Source organism: Peromyscus maniculatus, chromosome 1 (assembly GCF_049852395.1).
Source record: "Peromyscus maniculatus bairdii isolate BWxNUB_F1_BW_parent chromosome 1, HU_Pman_BW_mat_3.1, whole genome shotgun sequence".
NCBI classification, from domain to species: domain Eukaryota; kingdom Metazoa; phylum Chordata; class Mammalia; order Rodentia; family Cricetidae; genus Peromyscus; species Peromyscus maniculatus.
In genome coordinates this window covers 29,359,162-29,381,028 of record NC_134852.1, presented here as the reverse complement: position 1 = coordinate 29,381,028, position 21,867 = coordinate 29,359,162, and the positions used below count along the sequence as shown (strand labels likewise).

The following is a 21,867-nucleotide window of genomic DNA, read 5'->3' as shown; positions in this document are numbered from 1 at the left end:
CTGCATCATTCCCTCCCTTTTTGTCTTAATAAAAAAGAGAGGGTTTAACTCTAACACAGTAAAACTGTATATAATAAGAGCAATTATCAGGTAGGAATTACATTCACAATGTCCAGTCCATTTGCACTTGGCAATTTTGGAGAAAATACTCTATTATCTATCCTATCTTGATGAGTTCAAAATTTTATACCTAAACCATTTTCTATCATAACTTGTATTACCATCCTAAAAATATTCTTTTAGACCTTAAAACATCCTAAATAAACAACTTAAACTTTTATGTCTCTCAACCTTATAAACTTTACCTCTCTTTTATAAGTTTCTTTTTGAATTTGGTAACAAAGTAAATGGTATAACTATCCATCAGAGACCTGGGAAGGATATAATACTACCCAAGTAAACAGTAAGTGCAGAGCAAACAGCTTCCAAAACTATAGAAATTATAGAGACATCTGACTGTCTGGATAGTCATCCCAAGATTCCTCTGCAATGCTGGTGCATCCATCTTTGGCCTACAGGCCTTGAATGTCTGACAGAATTTTCTGTGAAGCAGGATTTTTGAAGGACTGTCCTACCTTGTCTTGACAAAGCTCAGCAGTCACCTTCTTTTGTATTCTGCTTGTCCAATTTGGACAGCATACTGTCATCAGTCAAAGCAAAGGCATTTTTTTTTTTTTTGCCCAGTGATAACTTTGCCATACTGAAAGCAAACTCCATATGGAGGTCTTTCAAGACACATCATCTTTTTTGAAGTAAATTGGTGCTGCCAGGAGCAGACATGTCTCACTGTCATAATAAGCTTTATGCTACCAAAACATCTTAAATGCCATATTCTGTAGGTCTCTGAAGTGTTTGAAGACCAATTGTCTATCTAAAATATATGTTTGACCTTGAAAACATATCTAACATGGCCACAAATTTGATTATTAGATGATTAACTACTAACCCACATTTATTAATTATCCTAAATAGTTTGTAATAATAACTTTTGAGGACTAGAAATTTATATTACATTGTCAAGTGAGCTGCATAGGTATAATACCTTAAACAAGAGAAGAAACATTTATACAGTATAACAAAAATAACCTTAAATTTGTATCAATATACAAAAATCCATACCAATGTAAAATATTTAAGACTAGTAGTCACTTCTTAGTTTAAAAGTGGATTCAATAATCCACCCTTTTTCCTATCATTTTTATACTATATCTTCCCTTTTTCCTTCAGAAAGAGATTCCTGAGTCTAATTTCCTTTGCTCAGCTTGTTTCCTGACCAACAACAACTTGCAACCCACTCCTCTAAATGGTGATAAACATTCATAATCCACTGAATGACCAAAAAAACCATCCACCCCATCTCTTGGAAATGTGAGCTTCATGTTCTCTAGATTGCTTCCCGCTTTCTGGGGGCAATGGCATCTCTAGGGGACCCTGAGAAAACTGGGATAATGGTCAAATCCTGGGAGAGCTAGCTGTATTATTTTTGTTTAGTCTCTGTGTGATGGGAAAGTGTAGAGCTTATCTGAAGTCCTGGCTGAATAGTCTGTGAGGCTGGACCATCTCAGCTAGCAGCTTTGAAGTTGTTCTGGATGCAGAGTTTTGAGGAAAGAGGCATTCTGAGAGGCTGGACAACCTGGGCTACTTGTCTTCATTGGTGTCTGGTCCTTTTTTACCCCCTGAAAACACACAAACTTTTAAAGGTAACACATATATCTGCATTAACACAAGTATGGAATGTGCAGTGTGCACAAATCAGCTAAGATGACTTTTTGTTCTATGTTTGAGCAGATAAAAGGCATCTGTTAACTTTATAAGTCTGTTTAGACTGTATAATCAAACTGTAATATAAATCTCTATCCATATGAAAGGATGGCATGTAATAATAAGTCATGAGAACCTTGTAGCCAACAAGATTTAACATGTCTCATTCAGTCTCAGAGATGTTCCCATGTGGAGGGATCAGTATATACATCGCCTGTCTTATAGTTTTCTTTCTTTATGTTTATAGCCAAGATCTTCAGGAGGTCTCCCCCAGTCAAATCTGATCTTTATTTAATTTGGAATGAATCCATAGCTTTTTGTTTCCTGTGGAAACAAAGGCATAATCTCTTCCCCAACAACACATTTCTCGACTTCCATTCTGAAGCCAAGATATCTCTAGAGTATATAGACTGGTTTAACTGTATTACTATAGCTCTATAGTAGAGCTTGAAGTCAGGGATGGTGATGCCTCCAGAAGTTCCTTTATTGTACATGATTGTTTTTGGCTATCCTAGGTTGTTTTTCCATATGAAGTTGAGTATTGTTTTTTCAAGGTGTGTGAAGAATTGTGTTGGGATTTTGATGGGGATTTCAGTGAATCTGTAGATTGCCTTTGGTAAGATTGCCATTTTTACTATGTTGATCCTACCTATCCGAGAGCATGGGAGATCTTTCCATTTTCTGACATCTTCTTCAATTTCTTTCTTCCAAGACTTAAAGTTCTTGTCATGCAGGTCTTTCACTTGTTTAGTTAGTATTACCCCAAGGTATTTTATATCATTTGTGGCTATTGTAAAGGGTGACATGTCTCTGATTTCTTTCTCAGTCTGTTCATAATTTAACTAAAGTTAATCTTGTATCCTGCCACATTACTGAAGGTGTTTATCAGTTGTAGGAGTTCCCTGGTAGAATTTTTGGGGTCACTAATGTATGCTATGTATCATATCATCTGCAATTAATGACAATTTGAATTCTTCCTTTCCAATTTGTATCCTCTTGAACTCTTCTTGTCTTATTGCTCTAGCTAGAAATTTGAGTACTATATTGAATAGATATGTAGAGCGTGGACAGCCTTGTCTTGTTCCTTTAGTGGAATCACTTTGCATTTCTCTCCATTTAGTTTGATATTGGATGTTAGCTTGCTGTATATTCCTTTATTATGTTTAGGTATGTTTCTTGTATCCCTGATCTCTCCAAGAACTTTATCATGAAGGGGTGTTGGATTTTTTCCCAAAGGCCTTTTCAGCATCTAATGAGATGATCATGTGTTTTTTTTTTTCAGTTTGTTTTTATGGTGAATTACATTGAGAGATTTTCATATATTGAACCATTCTTGCATCTCTGGGATGAAGCCTAGTTGATCATAGTATATGATTTTTTGATGTGTTCTTGGATTTGGTTTGCCAGTATTTTACTGAGTATTTTTACATCAATGATCATGAGGGAGATTGTTCTGTAGTTCTCTTTCTTAGATGAATCTTTGTATGGTGTGAGTATCAGGATAACTGCAGCCTCATAAAGAGTTTGGCATTGTTCTTTATGTTTCTATTATGTGGAACAATTTGAGAAGTATCAGTATTAGCTCTTCTTTGAAATTCAGGTAGAATTCTGCACTGAAACCATCTGGCACTGGGCTTTTATTTTTGGTTGGGAGATATTTAGTGACTGCTTCTATTTCCTTAGGGGTTATAGGTTTATTTAAAATTGTTTATCTGGTCTTGAATTATTTTTGGTGTGTGGTACCTATCCAGAAAATTGTCCATCTAAAATTCTTTTAGATTTTCCAATTTTGTGGAGTATAGGTTTTTGAAGTATGACCTGATGATTCTCTGGATTTCCTCAGTGTCTGTTGTTATGTCCTCTTTTTGTTTCTGATTTTGTTAATTTGGATATTCTCTCTCTGCCTTTTGGTTAGTTTGGATAAGGGTTTGTCTGTCTTATTGATTTTCTAGAAGAACCAAGTCATTGTTTCATTGATTCTTTGTATTTTTCTATGTTTCTAACTTAATGATTTCAGCCTGGAGTACGATTATTTCCTGGTGTCTACTCCTCCTCGGTGAGTTTGCTTCTTTTTGTTCTAGAGCTTTGAGGTGTGCTGTTAAGATTTCTCCAACTTCTTTATTTAGGCACCTAGTGCTATGAACTTTCCACTTAACATTGCTTTTGTATTGTCCCATAAGTTTGAATATGTTGTGCATTTGTTTTCTTTGAATTCTAGGAAGTCTTTATTTCTTTACTTCTTCCTTGATCTAGTAGTGATTCAGTTGAGCATTGTTCAGTTTGAGTTTGTAGGCTTTGTGCATTTTGTGTTGTTGTTGAATTCTAACTTTAAGCCATTGTGATCTTATAAGATACAAAGGCTTTTTCCAGTTTTTTTGGTATCTGTTGAGGCTTGCTTTGTTACTGAGGATGTGGTCAATTTTCTAGAATATTTCCATGAGGCACTGAGAAGGCATATTCTTTTGTGTTTGGGTGAAATGTTCTATAGATGTCTTTTAAGTCCATTGAGTCATAACATCTGTTAGTTCCTTTATTTCACTTTTAAGTTTGTGTCTGGCAGACCTGCCCAGTGATGAGAGTGGCATGTTGAAATTTCCCACTATTATTGTGTGGGGTTTGATGTGTGATTTAACCTTTAGTAATGTTTCTTTGACAAATGTGGATGTCCTTGTATTTTGGGCATAATGTTCAGATTTCAGACTTCATCTTACATGATTTTTCCTTCTCCATCTCTTTTGATTAATTTTAGTGTGAAGTTTATTTTGTTAGATATTAGGATGGCTACACTAGCTTGTTTCTTAGGTCTATTTGATTGGAAAATCTTTTTTCAACCTTTTACTCTTAGGTAATGTCTATCTTTAAAGTTGAGCTGTGTTTCTTGTATGCTGCAGAAGGATGGATCCTATTTTTGTACCCAATCTCTTAGCCTGTGTCTTTTTTTATAGGTGAATTGAGTCCACTGATATTAAAAGATTTTAATGACCAGTGTTTGTTAATTACTGTTATTTTTGGTTTTGCTGTTGGTGGTGGTAGTGTGTATGTGTTTCCTTTCTTTGGGATTTTCTAGTGTGATGTTATGTATTGCCTATGTGTTCATAGGTGCAGGTAACTTCCTTGGGTTGGAGTTTTTCTTCTAGTACTCTCTGTAAGACTGGATTTGTTGGACTGGTATTGTTTAAGTCTGGTTTTGTCATGGAATATCTTGTTTTCTCTGTCTATGGTGACTGAAAACTTTGCTGGGTATAGTAGTCTCAGCTGGCATCTGGGTCTCTTAGTATCTGCAAAATGTCTTTCCAGGACCTTCTGGCTTTCAGAGTCTCCATTGAGAAGTTGGGTGTAATTCTCATAGGTCTGCCTTTAAATGTTATTTGACCCTTTTCATTTGCAGCTCTTAATATTCTTTCTTTATTCTGTATGTTTAGTGGTTTGATTATTATTATTATTATTATTATTATTATTATTATTATTTTTGGTCCAGTCTGTTTGGTGTTCTGTAAGCTTATCGTACTTTCAGAGATATGTCTTTCTTTAGGTTTGGAATTTTTTTTCTATGATTTTGTTGAACATATTTTCTGTGCCTTTGAGATGCAATTCTTCTCCTTCTTCTATCCTTATTGTTCTTAGGTTTGGTTTTTTTCATGGTGTCCCAGATTTCTTGGATGTCTTGTGTTAAGAATTTGTTGGATTAACATTTTCTTTGACTGGTCAATCTATTTTCTCTATCATATCTTCTATGTTTGAGATTCTCTCTTCCATCTCTTGTATTCTGTTCATTATTCTTGCATCTGTAGTTCCTGTTTGTTTATCCAGTTCATTTATCCATTTCCAGAATTTCCCCAGTTTGTATTTTCTTTATTGCCTCTATTTCAGTTTTCAAGTCTTGAACTGTTTTCTTCATTTGTTTATTTTTTCTTGGCTTTCTTTAAGAGATTTATTAACTTCTTTCATTTTTTGTCATTTCCTCCATTTCTTTAAGGGAATTTTTCATTTCCTTTGTAAGAGCCTCTATCATTTTCACAAAGCTGTTTTTAAGGTTGTTTTCTCTGCTTCTTCTGCATTGGGATGTTCAGGTCTTGGTGTTGTAGACCCACTATGTTCTGGTGGTGCCATATTGCTCTTTATGTTGTTGAATGTGTTCTTACACTGCGATCTACCCATCTCTTCCTCCAATCAGTGCAGGTGGAGCCTGTGCCTCTGGGGGCCGCTCATCACCAATTTCTTAAAAAAAAAAATTAGATGTATTTTTTTTTTGTTTTTTTTTTTCAAGACAGGGTTTCACTGTGTAGCTTTGCGCCTTTCCTGGGACAAAAAATTAGATGTATTTTTATAATGCTTACGTGATTATGCACCATCAGCATGCAGTGCCCTCAGAGGCCAGAGGAGGACATCAGATTCCTTGGAACTGGAATTAGATTGTTCTGAGCCACCCTGTGGATGCTGGGAACAAAATACCATTTCTTTTCTGAAGCAGCAATGCTATTAACTGCTGAGCTATCATCTCTCCCTTCCTTCTTCCTTCCTTCCTTCCTTCCTTCCTTCCTTCCTTCCTTCCTTCCTTCCTTCCTCTTTTTGTTTTTTTCAAGACAGGGTTTCTCTGCATAACAGCCCTGGCTGTCCTAAAAAAAAAAAATCTAAAATGTCCTCTGATATTTAAAACAAAAACTATTTTAAGGAAGAGCTTGGCCAAGAGCATGCCTATTCACACATTGACATGTGCCAGTAGTTTGGTTTGTCTATGTTCTTCTCATCTCTGTCTCATCACCCTTGGTAACAGCCTACCAGGAAAGATGTCTATTAATCATCTAACATTATTTAGCTGGCCACTCACTGGTTACCCCCAGCAACTACCAACTGCCATCCAAAAGGGAAACTTTAAAAAACATTTATTTATTAAAATCATCTTATTTTTTCTCATGTGTATGGGTATTTTGCTTGCATGTGTTCAAATATTAAGTCACGAGGACTGGTTGTGGAAGTACAACAGGAAGTGTCACCATGTCTCATCTCTAAGACAGCTTTGTACAGCAAATCCTTGGAGGACGCAGACCCAGTATGAGCCCTAAGGTCAGTGCAGCTGGAGGGACATAGATAGCACTCTCAGGTGGCAGACAGGCATGGGTTAGTGAGGACCAGGAGTGAAAATGGGCATCTACTGACTTCAAGTCTTAGGTCTACACCATCAGGCTCTGCAGCTCTGCTCACACATGATGAAGACTCCTTCCCCCACACAGCAGAGGAGGTCCACCATCTCTGAGCACTCAGACCCTCCTGCATCTGCCTGGGAGTCATCTCCTAGGTGGTTCCCAAAGACATGGATTGGTGGTGGAGGTTACAGAGACCAATACTGGATGAAAGAGGCCTTTGCAAGGATCACAGATCCCACAGGGGGCATTGTCTTCCTCATGTCTGCACAGCACTGCTACCCAAGGCCAACATCACAATTCTAACCCCATGGAGGGTGAGGATGGTGGCCTTAAAGCATGAACCTGAGAGTCAGAATACAACCTACCTGTGGAGCACAAATGATCAAAGCCTCTCAGAAGGTGACAGGCTGAAGTTGTCCCAGGGCAACAGGACTCTAAGTGACACAGGACCCTATGAGTATGAAATCTGAAACTTAGTGAGTGCCATCTGAAGTGACCCATTCAACCTGAACATCACCAGTGAGTATTTTCTGTTTCATCATGGCTACAACTGCATAAATACAGAGGGATAGAGCCAGGACACTCAGTCCCTCTTGGGTTGGTGACACAGACCCACCACACAGATACCTAGGCTGGCCTAGGTCAAGCACATGCAGCCAGGTCCAGTGTTGAGCTAGAATGGGCTGGAGGGACTTCTGCCTAGAGAGGCTCATGGTAATGGAGACACAGGGGACATCTCAGACTCAGGCTCAAGTGCACACATGGGTCTACAGTGTTTTTTTTTGTATGTTGGCTGGAGATGGATCAGGGCTTTTACATGCTACATGAATTCTCTTCTACTAATCTTCACCCCAGCTCTGGGTGGGACCTGCTTAACTAAGGTTATAGCACAGCTCAAAGAGATACTATAGCCTTCTACAGGCCAGGATTTCCCCTCCCTCGGCTGACATCACAGGTGGTTTTCTTCTCTTTGCTCCAGATGGTCCAGATTTCCTGATCTGATCATATCCCCCTTAGATATTCATTTCTACCCAGGGCCAAACCTCACCCTCTCCTTCCATGCAGCCTCTCACCCACCTGCACAGCACTCTTGGCTCATCAATGGGAAGGCACAGTTGTCCTCCAAAGAGCTCTTTATCCCCAATATCACTACTAATACCAGCAGATCTATATCTCCCTTGTCCAGAACTCTGACATTGGCCTCCATAGGACCACAGTGAAGCAGATGACAAGTCTTGGGAAGTGAATCCCTGAAATATCAGCTGCAAGCTTTGGGGTGAAGCTTAGGTTTTATGGGTAGATACAGAAATTAATTCCCAGCCTGTGTCATGGGCACAAACTACTCCCAATCCTGAGATTCCAGCTATGATTCTTCCTCCTCTCGTTGCATCTCTGATTTATTCTGGATGACCCTGGATTGGTCTTGGAATGTGAGGGAGGCTTCCTCCTAGGTGGGAGGGACTTTCCAAGGGGAAGGGTTGTATTTAAGGTCAAACAGATTTTTTTTTCTGTCACTAACTCCTGCCTTCCTGTTCCCTCCACTTGCTATCATGAACTCCATGACCCAGAAGGCACACCCAGAGCTTTGAACCATGCTCATGTTCTCACCCCAAATGCTCCCAGCCCCCATCTTTTCTCAGATGATGATTGGTTTCTGCTCTGATGCCAGAAGAGGCAGATGCTGACTGTGCCTGGGAGGCTTGTCCTGAGTCAGGACAAAATTATGTTTTGACGATGCTGTTTCATTAACTCTTCACAATGTCTGTGGTGGACATCACAGTGTCCCTGAGCTCAGGATCTGGGAAGTGGGAAAAGTGAAACCCAGGGTAGATATCCTCGAGCTGAGTCCTGGCTCTGAGTGGACACCAGCACTTGTGATGACCACATCAAACATGGAGGGACACTCCCTTGGAGAATGGGGAATTTCCTTTGAACTCTCCCTGTGGAAGAGGAGGACTTAGCAGTTTGAAACAGTGTCCTAGTTAGCAGTAAGTGTCACCTTGACACAGTCCAACATCACCTGGGGCAGGGAGGAAAGAGTCTCAACTACTAACTAACTATCTTTATGATTTTGGGCTGTGGGCACATCTGTGACAGGTTGTCTTAATTGATGCAGGATGTCCCACATCATTGTGGGCAGCATCATCCCTGGGGAGATAGTCCTAGGTTGTATAAGAAAGCTAGCTAAGTGTAGAGAGCGAGAGAGTGATCCAGGGAATTCGCCTTCAAGCAGCACATTTCCTGCCTTGACTTCCTTCATTCCTTCATTGTGACCCAAACCGGAAGGGAAATGCAACCTCTGGTCTCCTAAACTGCTTTTGCTCAGGGTGTTTTTCATCACAGCTGGAGAAAGAAATCTAGAACAATGTATAGGGAAGAGCAGACGAATTATCTGTCTGAACCAATGTTCTGTGTACTCAAGAGCAAAGCCCCTCAGCACTCCGTGGACAAAGAGAAGGAAGGATTCAGACACCAGAGATGGGTCAGTGAGTGCAGGTGAAGCCCCAACATTAGTGTCTTTTCCTTTGAGTCTGAAGGAAAATGTCCTAAGGCTTTCCTTTGAAATTTTGGGGGCGTAAGGCCCCTACCTAGGATTCCCATCCTCTGGATGTACACGACTTCTGACTTCAGTGCAGGGCTTCCCAGGACAAACATGGATCCCTGTCTAGACCCACCCTACACTCAATGAGGAGTTCTGGAGAGCACAGTGAACGGGATGACAGACCCTGTATCCCACCTGTGCTCAGGGTATCAGGGCAGGTCACAGTTGACTTGTTGACCCTGCCTGCTGTAGCCCTAGACAAGAGACTGCAGTTCTCCTGGTGATTTCCAGGGCGTGATATCAGGACACACACTCAGGCCTCATAAAATGGCCTGAGCCATGAACTTGCCTAGCAGACTGGTTTCCATTCCTGTCCCTACTAATGGGGAGCTCCCTCCCTAGACCCTGCTCTGTTTCTTGCCTGGGGAACAAGAGAGTCACCTCCTTCCTGGTATCTCCCAGAGGGAAAGAATGGATTATCACAGGGGAATCACCTAGGCAAAGGGCAAAGGTGACCCAGGAAGATCAGGGAGACCGAGGGCTCATCCAACATACAGCTCAGCCAATACATAATGATGAAGGCTGCCTTGAATCCCTCCATAGGAAGAGGGAGCCTTCAGGCCTTTCCAGGACACATAGGTCACTCTTTCCCAGTACCGAGGACATGAGACTCCTCACACAACTACTCCTGGGCCTCTCTCCTGGATCAGAACTGTGACTGGTGACACTAGTAATAAAGGATTGATTTTCATCCCTATTGATCACTCAGCTGGTTCTTTTCCAGCTTTCACCGGCTTCTCTGCTTGGGGTAAATCCTACCTTCCTAAAGCACTGAGAACAGGGCAGATCGGATGCTCAGCGGGGTCTCTGTGTCACAAGGACACATATGCATGATGGAGGCTCCCTCTTCGGTGCTGACAGACCCAAGGCCAGCACACAGCAGATGTCGGCCCTGGGATGAGCTGTTGTTCTCCGAGGGCAAGGGGATGCTTATCAGCCTTTTTGCTCTGTGTTGCTTGGAGGAGAAACATAAAAGGAAGTTGAGAGGGATGTGGGACAGCACTGGGAGTGGAAGGGATTGAGCAGTGCTTTGGACTCAAACCCCACCACCCAGAGCCCATTGGATTCTGAGAAGCGCTCCTGCCTGGGAAGACACTCAGCTCAGAGGACGGAAGGACAGTAGAGACTGAGCACCTTGCCAGAGCTGAATCCCTTCTCCTCAGAGGGAGGACGGCACAGTGGGAAGAGAGATGGAGGTGTCCTCTGTGATTCCCTGCAAGGGCTGGACCTCCTGGCAGGGGCTCCTGCTCACAGGTAAAAGTACCCATTTTCTTTCTGTTGGGGTGGAGGGGGACTCAGAAGCAGGCTGGAGTCTCCTAAAGGGGACAGGTACCTGAGAGGAGACTCGAGGTTTCTGTTTGCAGTCACGGGGCAGAAGGTACAGTGATGGACAGAGGCTCAGCATCCTGTAGCTCTCAGTGGACAGGAGGTGATGAGAGGAGAAGAGAAGCCCAACCACTCCCTATTCAAAGTGAGTCCCATTGGCTGCCTTGTTCTGAAGCCTGATGTCCCCAGTCATGGCTGGGTGACTCCAAATATAAATCAACAGGGATGGGCCAGGGAGATGGCTCAGTGTGTGGAGACTTGACAACCTGCATTCAGTCCTCAGCTCCCACGGGGTAGACAGGGAGAACAGACTCCTGCGGGCTCTTCTCTGCCCTCCACACAGGTCCTGTAGCGTGCTCCCACACATGAGTGAACGGAGACCCTTTTGTCCTCTCAGGTGCTGTGACATACACCCGCACTTGCACACACTGAGACATTTCCCTCCACACAGATTTGTGGCACACACCTTCGCATGCACACACTGAGATACCTGCCTTCAGAAATACACACATACATGAGTAAATCTCAAATAACTTAAATCAAGTTGATTTATTGATTATTGTCATTAACTACAAACTTGGGAACGATGTAGATAATCCCATGGGGACACATTTCTCTTCCTTCCTTCCTTCCTTCCTTCCTTCCTTCCTTCCTTCCTTCCTTCCTTCCTTCCTTCCTTCCTTCTCCTTTTTCTTTATCCACTTGTGTCTGAATCTTTTCCAGGAACTTACCTTTCCAAAAAGGTCAAACTAATACCTGTCCTCACAATGCCCTTGTTCTAGTGAACCTGATGCCAGATCATCTGCAAGATGAAGTCATGGGTTGACGGGAATCACAAAGGGAAGAGAGAAAAATAACAGAAAGTGAGGACTCTCCAGGGCAGGAGTTCAGAGATGCATTGCTACTCACCCCAGTGAGGGGCATATAGGCAGATACCTGAGCAGAGGATTCCTAAGAGAGTTAATAACACAGTCAGAGGTTCTGAAGGAATGGAAGTCATGTTTCTCATGTCTACCAAGTGTAGTCACACCACTATCCACACACCTAAGCAGAGTGATGATCACATCCGCTCAATATTGATACTTTCTCTCTGTTCCCTTCTAGCCTCCATTTTCACCTGCTGGCACCTTTCCACCACTGACCATATCACCATTAAATCTTTCCCGTCTCAAGTGGCCAATGGAGACAACGTCCTTCTTCTTGTCAACGATTTGCCCGAAGATCTTCTAACCTTTACCTGGTTTAAAGGCGAGACAGGCATGGACCTTGGAATTGCAAGATATGCACCAGACAGAGATTTAATCATGCAAGGGCCTGGATATAGTGGTAGAGAGACAGTGTACCGCAATGGATCCCTGCTGATCCAAAATGTCAATGAGAAGGACACAGGACTCTACACTCTGCAAACCTTAAATGAACATGGAGATGTTCTGTCAATAACAACTATGCGCCTGCATGTGTACCGTAAGTGATTCTTTGTGAATTCTGGGTTCTGGGTGGGCTTCATTCCTTTGGACACAAACAGCAGAGTGGCCTGGGTTTTCCTCCCCTTTGCACTGCATCCCCATGTTTGGGTTTTAGTATTTAGTGCAGGACACACATGGTGTAGAATAATGGCAATAGATCACAGTCCTTCATTTGACTTCACCCCGAGACAGGTGGATGCATGGTGGGTAACTCAACCCAGGATAACAGCCTCTGTCTAGACTCTTGAGTTCTTACCAGGAATATATCCTTGAAAAAGACCCAGAGGGAATCAACGTTGGGCCTGATGGAGGAAAACTTGGGATCCTCACAAAGATGCCTTGGTTCCAGACCTCTGTTCCAGACTCAGTTCCAGGTAGCTCTGAGAAACATTTCACAAAGGTTTGATTTTGATCTCCTGATGGCAGGGAACAATGCTTTTTAGTAGTCCAAGTCCTGCACCTTTGGAACCAGCCAGTGCACTGTCATGAGAGATATGCTTAGTCTAGGTCCCCTGGACATCTTCTCCAGAGACTGAACATGGAGGGAGAGCTTAGCCAGACAGGAGCCCAGGCCATTACCTAAATATTCTGATGGGCTTATGAGACTTCACAGGAAGGTCAGGGCAACCAAGGACAGGGAGAGAGCTCCTGACAAGTGTCCTCTGGGGTCCAGCTCAGGGAATTGTCTCCTGTAGGGAAATGGCTACAGGCTGTGCTGATCTGACAGCTCCCCAGACATGAACTCCAGTTGCTTTAGTGATCACCAGGGGTGGCATCAGGACATACAATAAACTAGTGGAAAAGAATTTGCCTGAATCTAGGAGCCTGGTTCCACCTCTATGTTTTTCAGACCTGACAATTATGGACCTAACATTCTCAGACCTACTGGCTTTTTAATGTGTCTGCTACACTGCCACATGATCATGTTCCATTTTCCCCTTTATGTGTTTCCTCTGGGAAATATACAATATCCAAGGGGAATCAGTTAAACAGAGGTCCGAATTATCTCAGAAAGACCATGATGCACATGGGCAGACCCATTACTCAGCTCAGCAAACAGGAAGTGGGAGCATGGTCTTGAAATCTTGCCTGGGACAAAGGAGCTCACAGCCTTTGTCCAGGAATCAGATCACCTCCTCCCACACACCCAGGTGTGAGATTCCTGACACATTCTGGACCTTTGACCTGGGTCAGAACGTTGACTGGTGGCTCCATTGAGAACAGATTTGTTCTCTTCCCCACACATCACTCATCTGGTCCCTTTGGGGCCTCACAGATATCTCTGTCACTTTCTGCTAAGAGCAAACTCCATGTTTGCTGAGCATTGAGAACACAGGGCAGACTGGGTGCCCAGCTGGGTTTCTGTGCCACACAGGTGTGCAGATTTTCCCTTTGGTGAGACATTGTTCTTACACAGAATTAATAGGCATGGCCCCAATATTCTGAAGACTGATATTTTTAGCTTGACATCATAAAAATTCAAGCTGGTGTGGACCAGTGACATGGGCCAAAGGATATTGGCATTTGCTTCTTTTTCTGACAATCTGATGCCCGTGAACCAAGTTGTCCTCTGACCTCCACTCAAGTGCTGAGACTGGTCCTGATAAAAACTCACACGCAGATATAATATGTGAACTAGTGTAAAAAAAAGGAAATGGATTGATTCAATACTGTATCCCCTAGCCTATGAGTTATTCAATAAGTCTATGGGTATATAGGGTTCTGGAACATTCATTCATTCATTCATTCATTCATTCATTCATTCATTCGTTCGTTCATTCATTCATTCCTTCTCTACAGATATCCAAGTTTTTTTTTCTAGGTAGTTTTTTTTTTAAATTTTAATTTTATTTTTTATTTTTTGTTTTTTTTTCGAGACAGGGTTTCTCTGTGTAGCTTTGCGCCTTTCCTGGAACTCACTCGGTAGTCTAGGCTGCCCTGGAACTCACAATGATCCACCTGGCTCTGCCTCCCCAGTGCTGGGATTAAAGGCGTATGCTACCATCGCCTGGTTATTTATTTATTTATTTTAAATAAGACAAATAAAGTTTCTTTTTGATGCCCCAGTCTTCATGGACTTGAAGGAGAAGTCAGGTGTTGATTGGAAGCCTAAGAGGAACAGAAAAACAGTGACAACAAAGTCAGAGAGTGAAGATGTGGGGTATGTAAGGGAAGAGGTCCGGCAGGCGTCACCCCAACACCAACACTGTAAATGTGAGCAGGGGATCGATGGCAGTGAGATAGGGCCATGTTGACAACTGAGGAGAGAGCACAACTGAGTGGAAATGACAAGTGTGGGCACTCTGAACATGGGGGTCACGTGATGACCTCCACCAGGTGGGACAGGGAGACACTCCCACACCTAGGACGAGCAGTGGACACAGCTGGTCAGGACACAGGGCCTCACGTCAGCCAAATACAAAGGTCCCAATTTAGATGGATCTCTCTCTTCTCTTCTAGCCTTCCTTTGGACCTGCGGGCGGCTTGCTACCTCTGCCCAGCTCACTGCTCAATCAGTGCCTCCCAGCGTCGCTGAAGGCGGAAGTGTTCTTCTCCTCGTTCACAATCCCCCGGAGAATATTATAGCCTTTGGCTGGTTCAAGTGGATGAATTCGTTCAGGAAAGTTGAGATTGGCCAATACATAATAGACAGGAAGTCAACTGTGTGGGGGCCTGCATACACTGGCAGGGAGACGCTGTACAGTGATGGATCCCTGCTGCTTCGTGGTGTCACTCAGAACGATCGTGGATTGTACACTGTACGAATTCTGAGAACAGACATGAGAAGTGAAGAAGCAGAAGTACAACTCCAGGTGAACAGTAAGTGATTCTCTGTGACTGTTCAGCTCTGGGTAGGGCTTAGACACACAGGGCTGTCATGGCTGGCCTGGCCTCCCTTCCCTCTGCACTGTGTGCCCACAGGGAGGTTTGAGCACTTAGTTCAGAACACACTGGTAGAGACAAATGACCACAGATCATCCTCCATCTTCTGACTCCACCTGCATCAAGGAAGACCTTGATGGAAAGTAACTCAGCCTAAGATGTCAGAGTCAGCCCAGGCTCTTGGGGCTCTAGAGAAGAGAGGCCTGAATCCTGTCATCTTTCCAAGGCTGGACTAAAGTGACCCAGGGGAGCATTTTCTAGTGCTCTATACTTACAGTCTCTCAAAGATGATAGGGAACAGTGATTTAAGGACATCCATATCAAACTGGAATATTTAATAGCTCCAAATTGAGAGTGTCATTAATAAAATCCAGGATTTGGTACAGAGACCATGGAGGAGTGCTTCCTATTTGCTTGCTTTTCATGCTTGCTCAACCAGCTCTCTTACATCCTAGCCCAGGGCTTGAACTGCCTGCATTGGTCTGAATCCTTTTGCATCGACCCCCACTTTAAAATATGTACTATAGCTTTGCCAGTGGGCCAGTCTGGTGGTGGCGTTTTCAACTGAGGTGTTGTCTTGCAAAATGACCTTAGCTCGTGTCAAGTTGTCATAAAACCAACCAGCCTAGCACCCAAGCCTTTTGAAGACCTGAGCCTGCCTTGAAGATGAGACTGCTCCCAGCCCCCACCCAGCTCCAGACCTAAGGGATACTTGACAGAGCAACAAGTACATCTATTAGGTGGGGTCAGGGGTTGAGTGTTGCCTCAAAGAAACTGAAGAAAGAACCTAGAAAGCGAAAGTTCCAGGCCTGTTGAGTTCAGGGGAGGCATCATCTTAAAACCCAGTGTGCATGAGTGTGTGCAGTGTCTGACTGAGGGCAGTGAGGGAGCAGCCATGTAGACGCCCAAGAGAACAGTTTCATGCAGTGGACATGAAACTATCAGGGGCACTGTTTGGAAGGAGGAGGTCATGTTTCTGCCCTTCAGTAAGTGGGGTAGACACACACACACACACAGAGAAAGAGAGAGAGAGAGAGAGAGAGAGAGAGAGAGAGAGAGAGAGAGAGAGAGAGAGAGAGAGAGATACACCTGCACCTCTAGGCTGAGTGACGAATCCATCTGTTCAGGATGGAGGCCACAATCTTTTCACCAAGCACAATTATCCTCATGTGATGGCTCTTTTTCTCTTTTCTCTTCCAGCCTCCCTTTCTCTGTGTTATAACCTTTTCACTTCTTCCCAAACCATGATCCAACCGGTGCCTCAGTATCCTGCTGAAGGGGAAGGTGTACTTCTCCAAGTTCATAATCTTCCCGAAGATCTGGTAAACTTTGTCTGGTACAAATCAAAGTATGGGACCCCTGTCATTAAAATTGTAGAGTACAGCAGAGATATGAATTCCGTCTTCTGGTGGCCTGCATACAGAGGAAGAGGGATGGTGTACTATAATGGATCCCTGATGCTCCAGAATGTCACTGAGAAGGATGCAGGAATGTACACACTGGAAGTTTTAAAGAAGAATTCCAAAATTGAAAAAGCATCCGTGGAATTTAATGTAAAGAGTAAGTGACTCTGTGGTCTCCTGGGTCTGGGTGTGGCTTATCCTACTTCATACACTGGACTCTCAGGACTGGGCTGTGCCTGCTCTCTCCCCCACTGCATTGTGTCCCCCTGTTCTGGGGTTTGGCCGCTCACTGCAGGAAACACAAGGGTAGATAAACGGTAGTAGTTCAGAACCCCTCACTTGTCTTTACCTGCAGAGTGGAGGACCTGTACTGGGTAAACTCAGCCCCAGGATGTCAGCCTGACATCCAAGTGTGGACACTTGGAGCTCACACCATACACATGTCCCCAGGACCGACTATTCCATAGAGTGTAGAACCAGCTGTGTACTGCCTTGTCAGCTGCAGTTAGGCAGGTCACCTGTGCCTCTCCTTCCTTCGAGGCTCCGTGGAGAAGTGTCCAGGGCATTAGTTTATTATTCTGATGGGCTTGAGACTTTACAGGAAAGTCAAGGCACTAATGGAACATACAGAGGAGACAGACACTCCAGATTCCTCCTTCACCTCAGGGGTCCAGCCTAGGACATTCTCTTCTCAGGTTAATAGTAACAGATGCTGCTGATGGGAGCAGCTCCCCCATCCCAAGGTCAGAACATTGCTCATAACTAAGCTTAACTCATGGACACAGCCATGATCATGTACTCTGTGTCCTATTACATGGAACCTGAGACACAGGAAACAGTGCCTGAATCAGGGTCACACAGTCCCTGGGTGGCAGATCCAAAGTACGAGGTATTTCTATAGTCATAAAGTATGAACTAAAGAGGGCCTGGTTAACTCTGTGGACTCCTGTCATTTTGCACCCTCTTCTGTTTCTTCACAGAGGATGTGACGCAGCCCTTTGTGCGAGTCGCTGACACGACAGTGGAAGGACGTAGATCTGTGACCTTCTCCTGCATCTCACCCGACACTGATATCTCTATCCGTTGGATCTTCAATAACCGGAGTCTGCATCACTTAGAAAGGGTGACTCTGTCCCCTACAAAGTGTGGACTCAGAATAGATTCTGTTGGGCGGGAGGATGCTGGAGAGTATAAGTGTGAGGTCACCAATGGAGTCAGTTTGAAGACCAGTCTCCCAGTCTGGTGGCCATGATGAGTGACCTCTCTCCTCTTATCCTACAGTAGAATGCTGGCATTTCTTTATCAATGTGGTGGGAAATGGAGGAACGTTATGTGGTGAAAACGATCAGTTACTACTCAGGTACAGCCAGCGTGGTGACTCAAACCTATAATCCTGGGATGCACATATGTATAAGGGAAGACCAGGATTTAATGAGAGCTTGTCTTAAAAGGAAACTAAAGACATCAATGTGGAAAACAAAAATTCAAAGGCTTTAAGAACTTAGGTTGTGGTTCAAATATATAATGATATTTCAGAATTCATGGAAACTAATTTCAGGATCCCTCAAACTTTTGGATGCTCTGAGTCTGCTGTGAAAATGGTGCATTGTTTGCTTAGAGAAAAACATCCTCTCATAGGCTCAAATACATTCCCTGTTTAACTAATTCACCTAGGCCCAATGCTGCCTGCGCACCATCATCCATGTGAAGTGAGGAAGAGTGACAGGAGAAGGGTCTGCCCGTGTTTCAGTCTGGACATAGCGGGTTTCTAAATAGCTTTGGTCCACAGTTTGAAGAACAGATGTAAGGTCCTTCACGTAAGGGCAGATCATACTGTTTTTATCACGAGAGTGGCATTCACAGTGGGACCTTGCACATGAGTGTTTTCCTATTAACATGTATATCTTTCCTTTTTTAGTCTCCTCTCATATATTGCATCCCAACCACAGTTTCCTTTCACTCCACCCCTCCCTAAACTTCCACTTCCCCTCTATTCCAGATCCACCCCTCTTCTATTTCCCTTCAAAAAATGAGCAGGCCTCCCAGGCTCATTATGTATTTATAGATATATAGCACATGGCATGGCAAATTATATTAGACTTGCCACAACTCTTCATAACAGAGCTGGGAGAGGCAACCCAATAGGAAGAAAAGGGTCCATAGGGCAGGCAAAAGAGTCAGAGATGTCCTCACTTTCACTATTAGAAGATCCACAAGACACCCATCTACATCATCTTAACATATTCAAAGGCCTTAGATCATACCCATACAGGGTCTGTGATTATCACTTCAGTCTCTGTGATCCTCTCTAAGCCATGATTAATTGTTTCTGTGTTCCATGTTTTCGTGGTGTCCTCGATCCCTCTGGTTCCTACAATCCATCCTTCCCCTATTCTGTGGGTTTTCCTTTCCACTCCCAAGTGTTTGGCTGTGTGTGTCTCTGCATCTTCTCCCATCAATTGTGGGATGATACCTCTCTGATGACTATTAGGCTAGGCACTTACCTTTGAGTAGAAGAGAGCATCACTAGTAATCATTTCATTGAAATGTTTTTCCAGCCATGTTTGGTTCTTTCCTGAGTCTCTGGGCTGTCCAGTCTCTGGTTGGACATCCAGGCAGTGTCAGGTCTGGGATCCCTCTCATGGCCTGGGCTTTAAGTTGGACCAGTCATTGGTTGGCCACTCCCACAAGTTCTGCTTCACCATTACCACAGTAGCTCCTACAGGAAGGACAGATTGTAGGTTGAAGGTTTTGTGGCTGAATTGGCGTCCCGGTCCCACATCTGGAAGTCTTCAGTGGTTGTAGAAGATGGCTGGTTCAGGCTATCTGTCCCTCACTACTAGGAGTCTTCACTAGGGCCGTTCTTACAGATTCCAGGGAGTTTCCACTGTAGTAGGTTTGTACATGGCTCCCAAAATGCCCCCACCATTCCAGTTGTTACTCCAAGTCCTCTCTCCTTCTATCCCAACTTCCTCCACTTGTTTCCCCTGTTCCCATCCCCACTGCCCTAAGCCCATCCACAAAATCCATTCTATTTCTTCTTCCCATGGAGATACGTGGGTCCCACTTGAGTCTTACTTGTTACTTAGCTTCTCTATGCCTGTGACAAAACAGGACATCTAATTGTTCATGGCAATAGTAGTTTACTGAAGTAGAGCTCAGATGGGTGTGTTTGTTCACCAGTTCCAGGAACCTCTGTAGAATCTTTCAGATTTTACAAAAATAAGTTCATATCATCTGAAGATTTACTTTATAGCCAATTAACTGGCCACATTTTATTTATTTGTGTTGCCACAGATAGAGGACATCTAAGAGAATACTGTCAAAAAGAGGCCACTGTAGCATCCTTGTGTCGATCCTGGTCTTACAGGGAAAGATGTCAGTATCCCCACAGAATGCTGAGGTGGCTGTGGTTTTTCATGTGTCCCCCTGCTGCACTGGCCTCTTTCTACCCCTCGTTTGCCTGTTTCCATTATTAAAAATTGTTCACTTTTGTCAAATTTCTTTATTGATTCAGTCTTATGAGTTATAAATGGAATACATTTTGTGTTTCTTCATGCTTCCGCCTCTGTAGGTTCTGGGTCTCCAGATATTTGTCTGTTTCATATACGTCACTCTACAATTACCCCCATCATTATTGAGTAGTCATGGGAATTTTAGTAATGTGACAAATGGACAGCAAGTTCTCAAAATTCACTTCTAGTGTTAAGAATGTTACTCTTAAAAACCAAGTTAATCTAATTAAAATTTGTCAATGCTGTTAATCACTTTGAAGAATGAACTTAGATTCTTTTCTTATACAATATATACTGTTTATAGTTTCCACACTCTGGAACTGGTTGGTTTTCATGCTGAGTTAGTCAGGGGTAGAGTATGTTTCTTTGACTCTGGTTTCAGGACTTGGGTATGTTTCTTTCACTGGCCCTTTATAACCTTTTGGCTCTGGTTTTAGGGCCGGAGTGTGTTTCTTTGACTGGCCCCTTTACCCTACACACATGATATCTGTTGTGGGTGTCTGCATCTGTTTTCTTCCCATCTGCTGCCAGAGGAAGCCTCTCTCATGATGATTGGATAAGGAACTGACCCATGAATATAACAGAATGTAGCTGGATCTGATGCAGAACCATCTTCTCTGAAGACTAGACCTTATAGTACTTGAAGATTCTGTGCAAGCTGACAACAGAGGAAAACGATCTATTGTCCTACCCAGTTGAGATTTCTACAAATGACAATAATGACCAGCATAGCCAGGTATCCCTAAATGTATGAGAGTGGTGGTTATCCCTTGGAGGCAACCAAAAACTGTCTAACTGGACTCCAGGCTGCTCAAAAGGAGGGCAACCCTGGCTGGTACTGGAATGCAATCAACTGTACATGGATAGCGATGTTATGGATCCTAGAGGAGAACCTATAATGGCCACTTTCCTAAACCAGTTTAACTTCTAGGTTCACTCTAAATACACATTCTTATTCCCACAGAGAAGTGTAGCTCTAGCCCTACATTAAAGATGCTTTTTTTTTTTTACATAGACAGAAGCCATCAAAGAAATCCCAAAATAATCCAAATGCAGCCAACAATGGATGCTGTGGTGGTCTGTATACAAATGTCCTCCATAGACTCACATGTTTGAATGCTTGTCCCAGAGAGTGGCACTTCTAGGAGGTGTGGCCTTGTTTGGGTAGATGTGGCCTTGTTGGAAGAAGTTTCTGACTGTGGAGGTGGGATTTGAGGTCTCATATGGTAAGCAGCTCCCAGTGTGGCACACGGTCTCCTTTTGCTGCCTCAGGATCAAGATGTGGAACTCTTACCTCCACTTCCAGCACCGTGTCTGCCTGCATGTCACCATGCTTTTGGCCATGATGATAATGTACTAAACCTCTGAAAGTGTAAGCCAGCACCAATTAAATGTTTTCCTTTAAAGAGTTGCTGTGGCCACAGTGTTTCTTTATAGCAATAAAACCCCAACTAAGACAAACACTGTAGGGCGTCCATCCTACCTGATCTATCTATAACACAATCCTCTTTTTTGAGGTTCAGGGCACATCTCAGAAGAGGATTGGGAATACTGTAAGAGGCAGAAGACTAGGATGTCTACTGTGAGATTGTGTCTTCCATATATTACGGGGAAGCTGTACCCAAGAAATGTCAACCATATGGCAGCGTAAGTAGTCCTGAAAAATGACAACACCAATTGACATGGCAGGATACATGAGAAAATCTCAAGAGACTCCCCTCCTACATAAAGAGCTCCAGATAATTAATGAGTCCTGAGAGAGGGGGA

The 21,867-nt window shown here is 43.4% G+C and overlaps 2 protein-coding genes across 2 annotated transcripts; both read left to right on the top strand.

Annotated features, from left to right (window-relative positions):
* The first annotated feature begins 7,108 nt into the window (after positions 1–7,108).
* Positions 7,109–8,125, top strand: LOC121828072 (cell adhesion molecule CEACAM2-like). Its single transcript, XM_076578354.1, is given in 2 exon segments — positions 7,109–7,428; positions 7,885–8,125. Coding segments are annotated over 2 exon segments (444 nt in total). The 5' UTR covers positions 7,109–7,225.
* A 2,330-nt stretch (positions 8,126–10,455) lies between these two features.
* LOC143273339 (pregnancy-specific glycoprotein 22-like) lies at positions 10,456–20,085 on the top strand. Its single transcript, XM_076572292.1, has 5 exons — positions 10,456–10,761; positions 11,938–12,297; positions 14,760–15,119; positions 16,383–16,742; positions 17,566–20,085. The coding sequence occupies exons 1-5, from the start codon at positions 10,698–10,700 to the stop codon at positions 17,835–17,837; spliced, it is 1,416 nt and encodes a 471-aa protein (XP_076428407.1). The 5' UTR covers positions 10,456–10,697; the 3' UTR covers positions 17,838–20,085.
* The last annotated feature ends 1,782 nt before the right edge of the window (positions 20,086–21,867 follow it).